This window comes from Myiozetetes cayanensis, unplaced genomic scaffold (genome assembly GCF_022539395.1).
Source record: "Myiozetetes cayanensis isolate MyiCay16 unplaced genomic scaffold, myiCay2020 scf6-25, whole genome shotgun sequence".
NCBI classification, from domain to species: Eukaryota; Metazoa; Chordata; class Aves; order Passeriformes; family Tyrannidae; genus Myiozetetes; species Myiozetetes cayanensis.
The window spans coordinates 20,059,829-20,073,450 of NW_026087853.1; the positions used below are offsets into that span (position 1 = coordinate 20,059,829).

At 41.3% G+C, this 13,622-nt stretch overlaps 1 protein-coding gene across 1 annotated transcript in view; it reads right to left on the bottom strand.

The window, feature by feature from the left end:
- Positions 1-13,622, bottom strand: part of NRXN3 (neurexin 3) — a 996,573-nt gene that overhangs the window by 897,250 nt on the left and 85,701 nt on the right. The window contains exon 3 of the mRNA XM_050335880.1: positions 7,458-7,475. Within this exon, the coding sequence (XP_050191837.1) occupies positions 7,458-7,475 (18 nt within the window). The remainder of the gene's footprint in view (positions 1-7,457; positions 7,476-13,622) is intronic.

Sequence of the window (13,622 nt, forward strand, 5' to 3'; positions counted from 1 at the left end):
TAATTCAGTGAATTTGTGTCTCTATTTATGGCAACCAATCCCATCATTCTTGATAGGCAAATCTTAGGTCTGACCAAATGGACACTTGAAAGTCACTGTAAAAGGCAAGAAGACAAAAGTATAATTGTTAGGACCTACAACACACAGAGACCCTGTAGCAATGGCATAAAAAGAGAAAAGGCTAGAAGGTGTCACTATGACATGCAGCTGAAGCTGGTTGAACAGGGAGAGGACATCAGATTTAAAGCAGAGATAGTGGTCCTAGCCCTTGTACACCGTGGGAAAGGAAAGTCATGCCTAAGAGGCCCAGTACCAACAGATGCAGCTGCTGGAGATGGCAGGAGTTTTGTCCACTTGAACAGGGACAAAGAGAACCCTCCAGAGAAGGTTCAAAGCAAGAGTCTGCATTAAACACACTGAAACACACCATAGGAAGATCCCTTCTCTCTCCACCAGCCCCAGAGGAGCTATAAAAAACCCTCAAAATGTCAGGAATGTCACACCCCCTTTTGTCCTTTATCCCCAGAAGGCCAGTGCTGTGTGCCCTATCTGTCAGGCATATCAGCCAGATGCAGCCCCAAGCCTTTTGCCTGCAGTTAAGGAGTGAGAGCAACCCCCAAATATACTCACTATTGTGGTCCCTGGTTTAGCCTTGGTTCAAATGCCTTCGAAGGAAAGTGTCCTTAAGAAATGTTCTGACACTTTCTGCTTCTTCATAAATTGGAAATACAACAGCACCTGTGGTATGTACCTCTTGATATTCCAGCCCCAACTGGACAATGAAAGCAGGGAGATAAATGAAAAGTAGTGCACTCCTCCTCAATGCTACTTTTTCCTTTTTAAAATATGAAGAAAAAGGAGGGTAGATTTGGAGATAGAGCAAAAAATCAATATTATATCTTAAATTGTCCATCAACACAGATCCTTATTTTAACAAAGAGAACACCAAGAGAATTCCAGATTCATTATTAGATAGAATAATAATATAACATTATGAAATAACATATCAGCTTTTCTCATCTGAAAATTTTCCTCCCTTGCAATTTAAAGTAGGAGTGAAAATGAGTGTGTTTATCTCCAACAAAATGCAATTAACCAAAACCTTCAACTACTGAGATATAAAATCTGTGACATTTGCACCATGTGTAACAAAGGCCTCAAATTAGTCAGAGTGAAATCAACGTAGAAAACATGAACTGACACACTCGTCTCACCTTTATATCAGTTTCGAGACATGACAAATGCAAGAGTTGTATGAATTGTTCAGACCTGCAAACTAGACCAGACTTTGCCAGAATAGTGGGGCTATTTGGGCATCAGTCATAAAGACCAGCAAAGTTTTCAGCAGGCTCAGGATGCTAAATGAACTTATCAGGCCCCAAAGCACATTATTTACATATTCTTTTACAACATTACCATTGTTGGTGCCAACAGCCATCCCATTTCAGAGGAATCCTATAAGAAAATCTGAGTTTCCACCTAAATCCAGGTGAAACATCCTTTCCGTTTAATCTTAGATTTGTTCAACAAGAAACCCTGATTATAACCTCAGAACTGCAAAACCAGACAGTGTAGAACCAGGAAAATGTTGACACAAATCTGCATGAACTCCAATGGTCAAGGGATTGCATGCTTCTAAATCAATCTAGTCATCCTTATAATAATTTCCTGTCTGGGCACAACTGCTGCCCAACAAAAATGGTGGGTAGCAAGTGCTCTGAAAAAGGTTTAGGAAAGCCCCAGAACAAACTACTTATCTGTCTGTAAAGAAATTTTATGTCAAAGTCAGGAATCTGGTGATTTTCTATTCATGAACTTCAAATATGTGTCACAGTAAGGACAACCCCATGGTTTCAGAAGAAGACTCTCAGCAGGTTTTTTAGATGATGATAAACATCTGCTTGTGCTCAGCCTCTGGAGCCCCAGCTTCTTCAGACATTTGGCAGTAATGTGAAGCAAAATTGGCCTGCTTCTTCAGAACACTAGTTTGTTATTAAAACAGCATGTCCATTGCTGAGGGCAGACAGACATATAAACTCTGCTCTCTGGCCGTGATTTATGCCTGCCACAACTGATTTTTCCTATTTAGGTCTGGGAGGTTTTTTAATATTTCTTTAACCTGCTACCAAATCAGTATTATTTTCTTAAAGGTTATTACTAATATCCCTTCATCTCAAAGCAATATTTCAAAGAATTACTTTTAAAAAAACATTTGTGAACCATCTGCTTTCTATATCAAAATAGTAAAATCAAGCTCTATTTGTACAAAGTATCAAAGGCCAACACTGGATTCTTACGAAGCCAGAAGGACATTTTTAAAAGTAGCTTCAGAGTTCAATGATATGAAAGAGCAATGTAGTTAAACAGCAGTCTTCATCTTTAAGGATTTGCTAGGGCGATTTCCAGTGTGGAGGAGAAAATGAGGGAAACCTTGAAGGCAGTTTGAATCCTACTTACCCCCCCATTTTGATACTTAGGACTTAAAATGGAAAATAAAAGGTGGGGATAGCACAAAACACAGCTGAGAGTGACAAGTGATTGCAGTAACAAAGGAAGATGAACTCCTTCATCTAGTTAATTACAGCCTGTCCTCTACTACTGGGCCCATGCTCTGGGGTTGTGCACGTGTGTGTGGGTGTGCATGCACTGCTCAATTGCTCCGTTAAGGCAGGCAGCTTCAGTATTTCCCTGTTAATGATGCTGCCAGATGACTAGCCCAAAAGCTCTTAATGAATGGGAAAAGAGACTGCCAGGCAGCAGCAGCAACCCAGATCTTCCCTGGGGCAAGCTTGCCCATAGAGGATCCTTTTTCTTGGTATCAAGCTCCATGACCCATTCAGACAATAACAGGGCCAGCTGCAATGTATGTCTGAGATAGGACACCAGGCCCTCTAGTCCAGTATATACACAACAATCCTTTATGGCAAAGCTGAAGAAAGAAATCATGCAAACCAGGGATTCTTCCAGAAATGAAATGACATCCACTACAGAGAAGAGCACTCCAATGAGTAATGGAGTCTGTTGTTTTCACCTCCTTTCCAAACTTCATAAAACTATCAATTCCTTAAGAAATAGGTCTTTCTTTACTCTGAGCCTCATGCTCCACTTCCATCGACAGTTCCCTTTTCTAGTTCAGGAGGAAAGCTGATAAGCACCTTGTCTTCCACGTGGTCCTTCATAAAATAGTCATCTTGAGGCTAAAACCCAAAATCCAAGGAAAATTCCCCAAGAATCCCCAGGTACCAAAAATAAAAGGGCATTCTAGCAGGGCCAAAGGATAGGACTCAGAAGAAGAAGCAAAACCCTTGTCTTGAGAGATGTAAAGAATGGATAAAGAGAAAAATCATTCTGCAGCCCCATTAAGACTTCTTACCTGTTAGACAGGTCAGCTTTGCCAAGAGGGTGACCTGATTCCTTGGTTGCTGGCATACATGGTGCCTTTTTTTTCCAAGCTGGGCAAAGAAGTAGCACAGGCTGGGGAATGGTCAGTTTTCTTTGATTCAACCACGACGTGCACAATAGCCAAGGGGCTGCTCTCAGGCCCCAGCAGTGAGGTCAGTCAGGAGTGCAGTTTTGTTATTGTGGCCGCAGGCCCACTTCCAATCCAATTACACACAGCAGCTGTGCTAGCTCCTCTTTTCCATCCCCTTTCCTTCCTCTGCTATATAATTCCAGGATAGGTTTTTTCATTATGAGGGGCAGTGAGTTAGGGTGAGTGGCATCTACTCTGAGTGATCAAAGGAATAAGAGCATGAGGCAGAGGCCAAAGAGAAAGTTGTTTGCCCCAATGTCTATGGAAGCACTTGCGATTGAACAATACTATCCCCTTTCACCCCGGGGAGAAACAGAATTCTGACATTGCATGTGGCATACTGCTAGAAGTATTCACACAGGGAGGGCTACAAACGTGATGGTGCTTGAAAGCATGAAAGCAAACATGTAAGTGCTCACATAGATGCGCACGTACAAGAGAATGCGTGCATGGAGCAAGACCTGAGGGTGAATGCATTTTATGGCTAAGAAGATTCGTATCACTGCAAATCAGAGCACCTGATCAAGGAGGTGCACAAGTTGAGGAAAGAACTGTTAGGCATGGAACACAATTCCTCAGCTTAGAAAAGACATATCAGACTATATAGTGATAGTGCAAAAATCCCAATTGAGACAGAGTTGGTGAACAGGAAATATCTTTTTCCTAGCTTGTGGGGAACACAAGGAGTAGGAGTCACTGAATTAAATTCTCAAGTAACAGGCATAAAAACAGCTGAAATAAAGTATTTTCCACATTTCAATGATTAAACAATGGGACTTGTCATCATAGGATACACTGGAGTTAAATATTTTAAATGGATTAAGAAAAACAAAGAGTGGACACATCCAGAGAATATATGTTCATCGATGACTGTAGAACACCACGAACTGGATGCAGTATCAGGTCAGCAAGTCCTTAAATTGGTAACTACCAGAAAGCACAAAAGTATCAGGACAAGACCTATTCTAACATAGTTTCTTCATCCTCCTCCAAAGCATCTACTTTCATAAAAAGACACTTCTGGGATAGAGGAATTCTTGCTCTGACCCGAGTGATCACTACTACTGCCACATTGTTGAAAATAGGTGTGTATGGAACTGAAAAGCATTCACATTTCAATGCAAAAAAATTCCAATTAGGGGACAGTACCTGTGCAAAGGGCAGGCAAGAATGAAAATAATGGTGGCACCTATGAAGAAGAGCCTAAACCTGTAAATACTGGTTTCAAATACCTGATGTATGGCACTAAAGATACAGCATAGATGGATTCCTAGTCTGATCTAGTATCCTCTGCAAATAGGAAACTTCAGATGGACTGAAACCCATCATTTTCATGCCCAGAAAGCAGAGTTTTTCTTTAAAGAAGCAGAAGCCAGCATACAGGTACTGCTTAAATGACCCTAAGATAAGGAATTAGGGAGACCAACTAGAACAGCAGCCTTGAGATGAAGAAGAAAAAGAAGCCTTTAGAGGTGGAGTTTGAAAGATTAAAGGCCTGTATCAAAAATGTGCTAGTATACTTAGTGCTTTCAAGGATCTCTGTATCTTTATGAAAGAGTTGCTCAGGCAAACAAGGACTAATTTTTCTTCAGGGAACTACCTAGGTTCTTTCTTCATTCTTTCTCCTGCATATATTCTTCCACTAAAAAAAATACCTAAGTGAGACAGGACCATATAACTTGCTCCTGGATCTACTGGTCTTTTCCCAACTATTTATCTTTCAGAATCTACACCACTGGTAAAGAATGCAAGGAGCAAAGAAAGGAGTAGATATTGTGCAGAGGTGACAGAGCTATCCATTCTAGTCTGTGCTGCATACCACTTCCCAGCCAAGGCACTTAACCTCTGTATTAAGGCTCTTAAACTCCACAGTGTTCAGCCCAAGCACTCTAAGCATGTTGTGAAGGTGAGGTGAGACTGTAGCTATAACCCCAAAGGGAAAACTGAAGTACTGAAAGGAAAAGTTATTTCTCCTCCAGATCACACAGCGAGTCAGTGACTCAGCTGAGTGCAAACAGCAACAATTCCAACTCTAGAGCACTGCTCAGATTGTGGTGGTGTTATTTTATACCTGGGTATATAACATTTCCAGGACAGGTGAGTTAACACCTGGCAAACTTCTTTCATTTGTGAAATAAGCCAGATGGGATCAAGTTGGCTCTTGAAACTAGTGTAGCACATGAGCCTCTGTTGCTACAGCACTCTTCTTCACAAGCAGAGACCTCACATCCAGGAAAGGCTCATACCACACATTTTCATTTACTTTGAACAAAACCAACTTCTTTGTACCTTACAGAAACTGCACTCAGCAGAACCCTGTGGTCCCCACTGCTGCCAGCCCCAGCCTATTCTCAGCTACCTCCTCTTACTGGGGAATTAGTTCTAACCAGTCTATTCAACAATAATGAATACTCAGTTAATCAGCGGGCTCTTTACAGCCCTTCTGCTGTCTATGGTAGTTACCACTAGCTCATAAAATCCCTAATTTGACTTTCAACAGTGGATGGTTAAAGTAACCATTTTGACAGGGGCCTGGGGCTCTGTCCTCACAACACAGATTAGCTGGAAAGCCAAATAGGTGGAAAGTCTCTGTACAGCTTGGCAGAGGAGAAGTGTAGACCCAAACTTGCTGGAGGTCTAAGTCCCTGCCCAGTCACACAGCAGTGTTAGTGTACTCTCCAAGGGTGAGCTGAGTAGAAGGATGAGACCTCACAGGCGTAAACAGTGACAGAGCCCTATAATGAGGTGTGGTTAGTTGTCAGACTGAAAACATTGGGAAGAGTGAGGGAGGACATGAAAAAGAGCATTCACATGTGACTAGAAATCCACATGAGAAAGCACACAGAAGTCCTGAGAATAAGAACATGTGTATGAGCAATGGGGAGAATAAAAAATGCACATCCAAGTATATAAATTATGAGAATAACAGGGCAGTGGGGCAGAAGAGCAGTCAGGGAGCAGAAGGATGATGCCCATACTAACAGCAGTATGGTCCTGTGGCACTAGATATGCCACCTCTGATTGGGCCCTTACGAGTGATGCTATCATGTCCTGCACACCATGACGTGTCCCTGATGTTGTTTGAGTCAACACTTGTTCTTGGCATAATATGAGTCCTACTGGTAGAGCACAGCAAGGCCATGCCTTCTCAATTCAACCATCCTCAACAGGATGTGGAATACAGAGTAAAGTGGTCTAGTTCAAGTAACCCTTGTAGCTGAAGTTGGGGGACTCTGATCCTTTCAACAATAAGACAGCAAACTGAGGAGAGTGGTATGGAGTTCTCTGTGGTAACATACATCATTGTGAAAGAACTCAAAAAATAAAAAAGCACATAAAACACACATTCTTTTTTCCTTTTAAATGAATCATTTGTGCCCTGGTGGAAATAAAATTTTGATACCTAAATAAGATCACACATTCACATTCAGCCAGAAAGACACTCACTGGTTTTTAATACTGTCAAATAAAATAACAACAAAAACCCCTTTTTTAGTGGAACTGAAACTCAACAGGTTATCAGTGGGAGTAGCAAATGGAGTAGACTGCAGTAGGAGAAAGAAAATGACTGAACTAGATTTACATGCCAGACTACACACAGATGTATCAGAAATATCCTGTATACAATGCAGTGTTCAATGCCAGGTAATTAGCAATACAAGTAACCATTTTTAATGCCATTTTCATTCAGAAAACATCCCTTTAACTGACCAGTACAGTGTAGTCTCTCAATAAGGAAGTTTGTGACCTTTGCTACTACAAAGCACTCCTTTCAGCAAAGACTGTTCAATACAGACCTCATGACATCCAGTAGGAAGAATCGTTCTGTACACTTTCAGGAAGTGGGATGAGATTTCTGCCCCAATAACCTCCCACCACCACTCCTTAAAGAGCAACCTTTCTGCTCGGCAAAAGCAACACTTACCTGGAATATGATTGACATCTGCCGAGGTGTTTTCACGGCAAGCAGAAGGGAGAAAAAGAAGAGAGAGAAAGAGAAGAGAAAAAAAGCCATTAGAGATGCACACAGAAACTCAGCATCCTTGCATGGAAATCAATTTCATGCAAAACCAGAAGTAATTAGGTTTCTTTGAAGGCCACCCATCTGCAGCCAAGCACGCCCCCATGCAAGGGAGGAGACACTGGCTCCCTCTCCGCTGTGCATGTAAAAGTGAATCCACCACCATATCTGTCCGGAGAGAGAGTTCCTGGAATCAGATAGAACCAAGCCACGTCAGTTTCTGTAAGAATATTGGTTAAAATATTCTACTGTTTTTCGCACACAAATGCAAAAGAGAGAAACAAAAAACAACTTTCCTGCAGGAGGTTTCTATAGCACATAAATTCAAGCAAGTTTTCAGAAAAATAGAAAAGAACCTGCTCCCCTTTTACAAGGGGCCATGTGAATTTATGACCAGGTGAAAGACACCCAAAGTATAGAAGAGAGACCATTCCTTTTCATTCCTCTTGCCCATCGTTCCTCAAACAACATCCTTCATTGCAGACAGCAGTAGAAGTGGGGGAGAAGGAGTATGCTAGAGGCCTGCACATCCCACATGTTGTCTTTTCACAGGTTCGTAAATCAATCACACAAATCTCAAAATAAGTAAGTCTTTAAAAAAAGGCAGAAGCAAGACTATGTAAATCATAGTACTGATCACAGAAAAGCCATATCTTTGAACGTAGTGTCTGTTTTGGGTAGTGCCCACCAATCCCAGAGAATGTACTTCTCGTAACTTTTTTAGCATCCCAAGTTTAGTCTTGCTCTGAATAGCTACACTTACCATAACACCAGGAGGGAAGAGCCAAAATCTCATGGGATTAGATTAGATTAACATGTTCCTTCCAAGGCAGCCCTCAAAAAAATTAACCAAAATAAAAACCAACACAAACAAACAAACCCCACCACCAAACAAACCAACGAAAAAAACAAACAAAAAACCCTCACAATTTGTTAGCATTCTCCCCTGGAGGCTTGTACTCTGTCCAGGAGTTGTGCTGTTAGAGGTATCACCTTTCCAGGAAGACTTCAAAGCAATACATTAATGGTTTGGACTAAAGATCCCAGAACACTTCTGCCACAAGTCTAGGAGCATGACATGCTGGGTGCACTGGCTTCACAACAAGGTCCAAGAATGTATTCTCCTACCCCAAGTGTACCCACCAATTTCCATCAGTATTCCCCCGTCCTGTCCAAACCCACTGTGTTGCTGTGAAACTGGGGCCACATATGTTCCTCAGACAATTGCATTTCAGTGGTGAGTGATATCTGTTCATGTTGCTTTTTGTTTATCACCTTCTGTTACTGTTTGCTTATCACTTTGTAATGACTCCAAAACCATCTGAGGAAAAGTCCCTTTGATACATCACATATATATCAAGCCATCCTTCCTTAAGGAGGTAACAACCTAAATAAAACAATGCACAAAGAGGGGAGGGACTATTGCATTGGCTCATTTCATTTCCATAGCTTCTACTAAACATATAGGTCAGATCTGATGAGGGTTATTCGTTGGTTTTCCTCTTTTAAGGTATAATTGTATCTAAGAACTGGTGACTTGGCATGCAAGCCTGGAAGGACACTTAGCACTGAAAGTTTACCTGAAAGTAATTACTGTTATGTAGGAAAAGAAAACAAGTGTCAGGTAGCAATGCATGCACTGAGGATGGAAAGTAAAAGGAGGTGAAAGCAGGGGCAGAAGGAAGGATCAGTAACAGTTAGAGATGATCACATATCTCAGAAGAGGTAGAAGTGAGCACCACAAGGTATTACAAATGTTTCTGATAATCTAGAAGCTGCCCAAAAACTTATTCTAAGCAATTAAAAAGCTCTAGGCTCATGTTGTCTTATGAGCCTCCCTGCACACCTGACAATGGAGCAGGTACTGCTACAGCCCGGGTTACCTCAAGGGGCCTGGAACAGCAGGCAGCCTCACCAGAGTATCTGTGCTCCAGAAGGAAATTTGTGGGATGTTTAGGGAATAAAAAGCATCAACAGATAGAAGGGGCAAAGGAAAGAGCTAACCAAGAGTGAACAAGGGATAAACACATTAAGTAAATAAGAGAAGAGGCAGTGGACTGTAACTGATACACTGCTTGAAATAATACTTATTTAACTATGTGAGAATTAAACAGGTCATGAAGCTGTTAAAGAAGGGGAACAATGAAGTGCTAAGAGCTAACATAAGCATCTCTTAAATATAGTTTCTTTTTACCTGTATTTTTACCTATATTTTTTGTTCCCATGTCCCTAAGAGCAGTCATCTCCCATCCTGACTGATTTTACTCTAAAACTTCCTTTTTGCTGTTTTGAAAGTTTTCACCAAACACAATTTCTGTATAAATTAGTTGCATCACAAAAGTCACTGTTTGCACCTCTGTGACATGTCTGCAGTATTTACCTACATGGTAGCCCGGGTCATTATTGTTAGTTTCCATATTAAATAAAAAAGGAGTTTCTTGTATTGCAGACACCCCCCCATGTGGTATCTACTGGCAAATGCTGATTTTCAAATGGTGAAACTACTTAGTTTTTGTTTTAAAACAACACAAAAAAGCACTGCTTTCTTTGTGAAGACAAAAAATAACATATAGCAAATCAACCCTACAATAAATACCACTGTGGCAGACAATGGAAACTGCCATGCAGTCACAGAATCACAGAATATTCTGAGTTGGAAGGGACCCACAGGGACCATCAAGTCCAACCCTTGACCCTACACAGGACAGTCCCAAGAATCAATTCATGAGCCTGAGAGCATTGTCCAAATGCTTCTTGAACTCTGGAATGCTTGGTGCTGTGACCACTTCTCAGGGGAACCTGTTCCAGTGCCCAACCACACTCTAGGTGAAGAACACTTTCCTAATATCCAACTTAAGTCCTCATTGGAAACACCTAACACCTCTGCAGTGTTGGTATGCCATTCCACTGTGGGGCACAATTAAAACTGTGGTTGCATATATCAACGAAAGGGACCCACCACTACGTTATGGCTGATGGCTCCACATTTAGGAGAAACTTCATGCCTCAAGAATGGTAGAAAACAGACATGGCATACAGGCAGAGTGACCAGATTTGGGGAGCTGAGTTGACTCTCCTTCAGACCCTGTCATCTGAGATGTTCTCTCAATTTTCTTCAAGATTTTCTGATTTGTTTAGAAAAGGACTTTTAATACAATGTCCTTTTTAATACAATTTCCCCACTCTCTTCCTCTTCCATCAGCAGTTTCTTCCTCTCCTCACACAGGTCTCCTCCCTGACAAAGGGACCGAGGAGGTACAGCATTCCAATTAAACAAGGAGCATGTGGAACCCTCAGCTAGCAAAAAAATCCAGTGACCATGGGACTTACTGCCGCGTAGATGACAGTTTCTCCACTTTTTTCAGCTCAGAGCAGTTCAAACACAGAAAGGTCTTCCTCTTAACAAAAGACATGGCATAGTTTGCTTTATCCTATACACGGGAGTCCATTTATTGCGCCTTTGTAAAGGGCTGAGCCGCAAGCCGGTGCTGTTTGCTTTTGTTCTTTGATGCTAATAGCTGGGTTGAAAGAGGGATCAGCAGGGCCGCTGCCTTTGTCTGGTGCAGCCTCAGCCATCTGGGTGGGGTGGACGGGAAGCAGGAGGATGAAGGCGAGCAAGAGGAACAAAGCAAACGTTTTTATAGCTCAGATCATTTTCATGCCATGTACAGGAAACATCCAAGGTATCTTTCACTCTAACCTTTTTAACAAGAAGTTTAGGCAAAGGGGGAGGCTTCAGGAGAGTGTGCTTTTCTTCTGCCGGAAGACAAGGACAGCACAGATGTTCCATGCATACCAGCCCAACAGTACAGATCACCTTGACCTGAAGAGACCTACTTTTGTTTGCATCTCTGTGGTCCATTCAGTCTTGTCCCTTGCTTTGATGTGTTGTGTATACCTGTCTTCTGCCAGCTAAACTGTGAGCCACTGACTTAATTCCCACATCACAAACAAGTTGGCAGGTGGAAGCATCCTAGGCTAAGTGGAAATAAGCACCTAGAAGTGAATGGTACTGTCTTGTGCTATAAATCCCTAAAGTTCCCTAGCATCCCCTTCCAGCATTCTCTGGTGACTCTCTCTCTGAACACAAGTGTCTGGAGAGGACTGGGGAGCAGGCAGCAACTGGGGAGAGAAGGAGGGTAAAAGTCATAACACTTAGAGGCATTTTTTGTCATAGGAGACCCACTCCCAAATAAGAGGAGATTCAGCTTTTAGACAGGAAAATTACTGCATTTTGAAGCTTATTCAGATATTGATATCTAAAAAGCTTTTCTAAAGCAGATTTGCCTCTCATTCTGCAAATACAGAAAATGGACATAGGTAAAGTTTCACTGACAGAAGCATGACTGACTGGGAACTCAGTCACTTAATTTGACTTACTGACATATATATATATATATATATACTGTTCAGGGACCATAGATTGATCCATTTATGGCAGACTGTGAAATTATTAAAAAAATATATGGTGAGCCAGCCTAGACTCCTGCCTGCAGTGTGGTAATAAGAGGTGTTGATTACTCAGAAGTTGGTGACTTCCCCTTAACTAAGCTCTGATGCAACATTTTAACAATATGAAGAGCTACATTTTGGCTCAGCTAGAAACCCCTCAAATTGCCATGAGCAAATTCTTCATTAATTTGATACTTCATCAAGCAAAGTGTTAATTCCACATGCTGATTTGCAAAGTGGTCTCATTCCATCCTTATCTGTCTGTTAAGGTAAAGGTAAACATATGGTCCTACTTCACCTCCTACAGACTCCCCTCTTTCTCTTCAGTACAAAGTGCTTCAAAGCCTTCTGGGAGGGTTATAACAACTCAAAAAAAAAAAAAAATAAAAAAAGCACACTTTGATTGTATAAACAGCTTCTAACAAAAATTTGCTTGAGTAAAGATGAGGTCTGTAATGAGATCAATTCCAAGCATTAGCACATCCCTATAGTGCCCATGCTCACACAGGAGACAGACATTTTGAAGATTGTTGTATTTATGGTTAACTAGGTTAGAATCTTGGCTCCACTGAATTCACAAAATACTTGAAAGTTATTTTAAGAATGTCACGATTTCAACCTTCATATTTACTTAACATCGTTTGTCTTACAATGGTAGTAGAATCCATAAATGGTATCCTTCCACTGATTCCAACAGAATTGCCACAAAAGTAAATCTGATCAATTCTATTTAATTTGCTTAATGTTTAGGACACTGAAAGAAATCCAAGACCACTCCAGTCTATGATGTCTGTCACTGAGCTACACACTGGGATCACGAAGAACTTCACAGTACTAGCAGGTGTAGGCCTTATTGTCTCGCTCCAGAAGAATAGGACCCTGTAATTTGTGTTAATGGAGTGTTGAACACTTCTGATTTTATTCAGTAGAGATAAGTGGTGACACATACACAAACAAGTTCATTACAATCAATTACATTTCTCTGTGTCCTTTGTCCTATGGGATCTCTTAGGCTGCCAGTCTCTCGGGAATAGTATTCACTTGATGTGTTGCATAGAATTGCAGACATTTGTGGTACTGTGCCTTTGCACAGCTAATACTTGGGATCCCAAAGCACTTATTAGCTGTGAATATAGGAATCATTCATCCAGTACTGAAAAGCAGCCAGCTCTGAGGTGAAAGAGACAGATGTTTAACAGCTTATGGGTACGCCATACAGCAGTTTAGCATGTCGGAGTTAGAACAGCAAGAACTACTTAAAGAGGCAGAATGAAACTTGGCTGATTGTACTAAAAGTGCTATATGATTTTAAAGCACTTGTGATTTAAATGAGGTGAAGGGATTTGATTTCAAATCTTATCTGAATGATTAAGAGTGATTTGAGGCCTCCAATGCTCTCTTCCATACTGTGCACATTAATGTTATGATCAATCTGCCCTCTCCACAGGGTCAAAGGTGAGGTCAACTCACCTGTGCCTGAGTATGTCATCCTCTAAAGCATACAAAATTTGAGTGGATCCTTTACCTGCTAAAGAAAATGGACCCTATACCTTAAGGAACCAAGCTTTCTCCTCTCAGGCAACCAAGATACTCAGGCAGAGTGAGCACTAGAGCTAG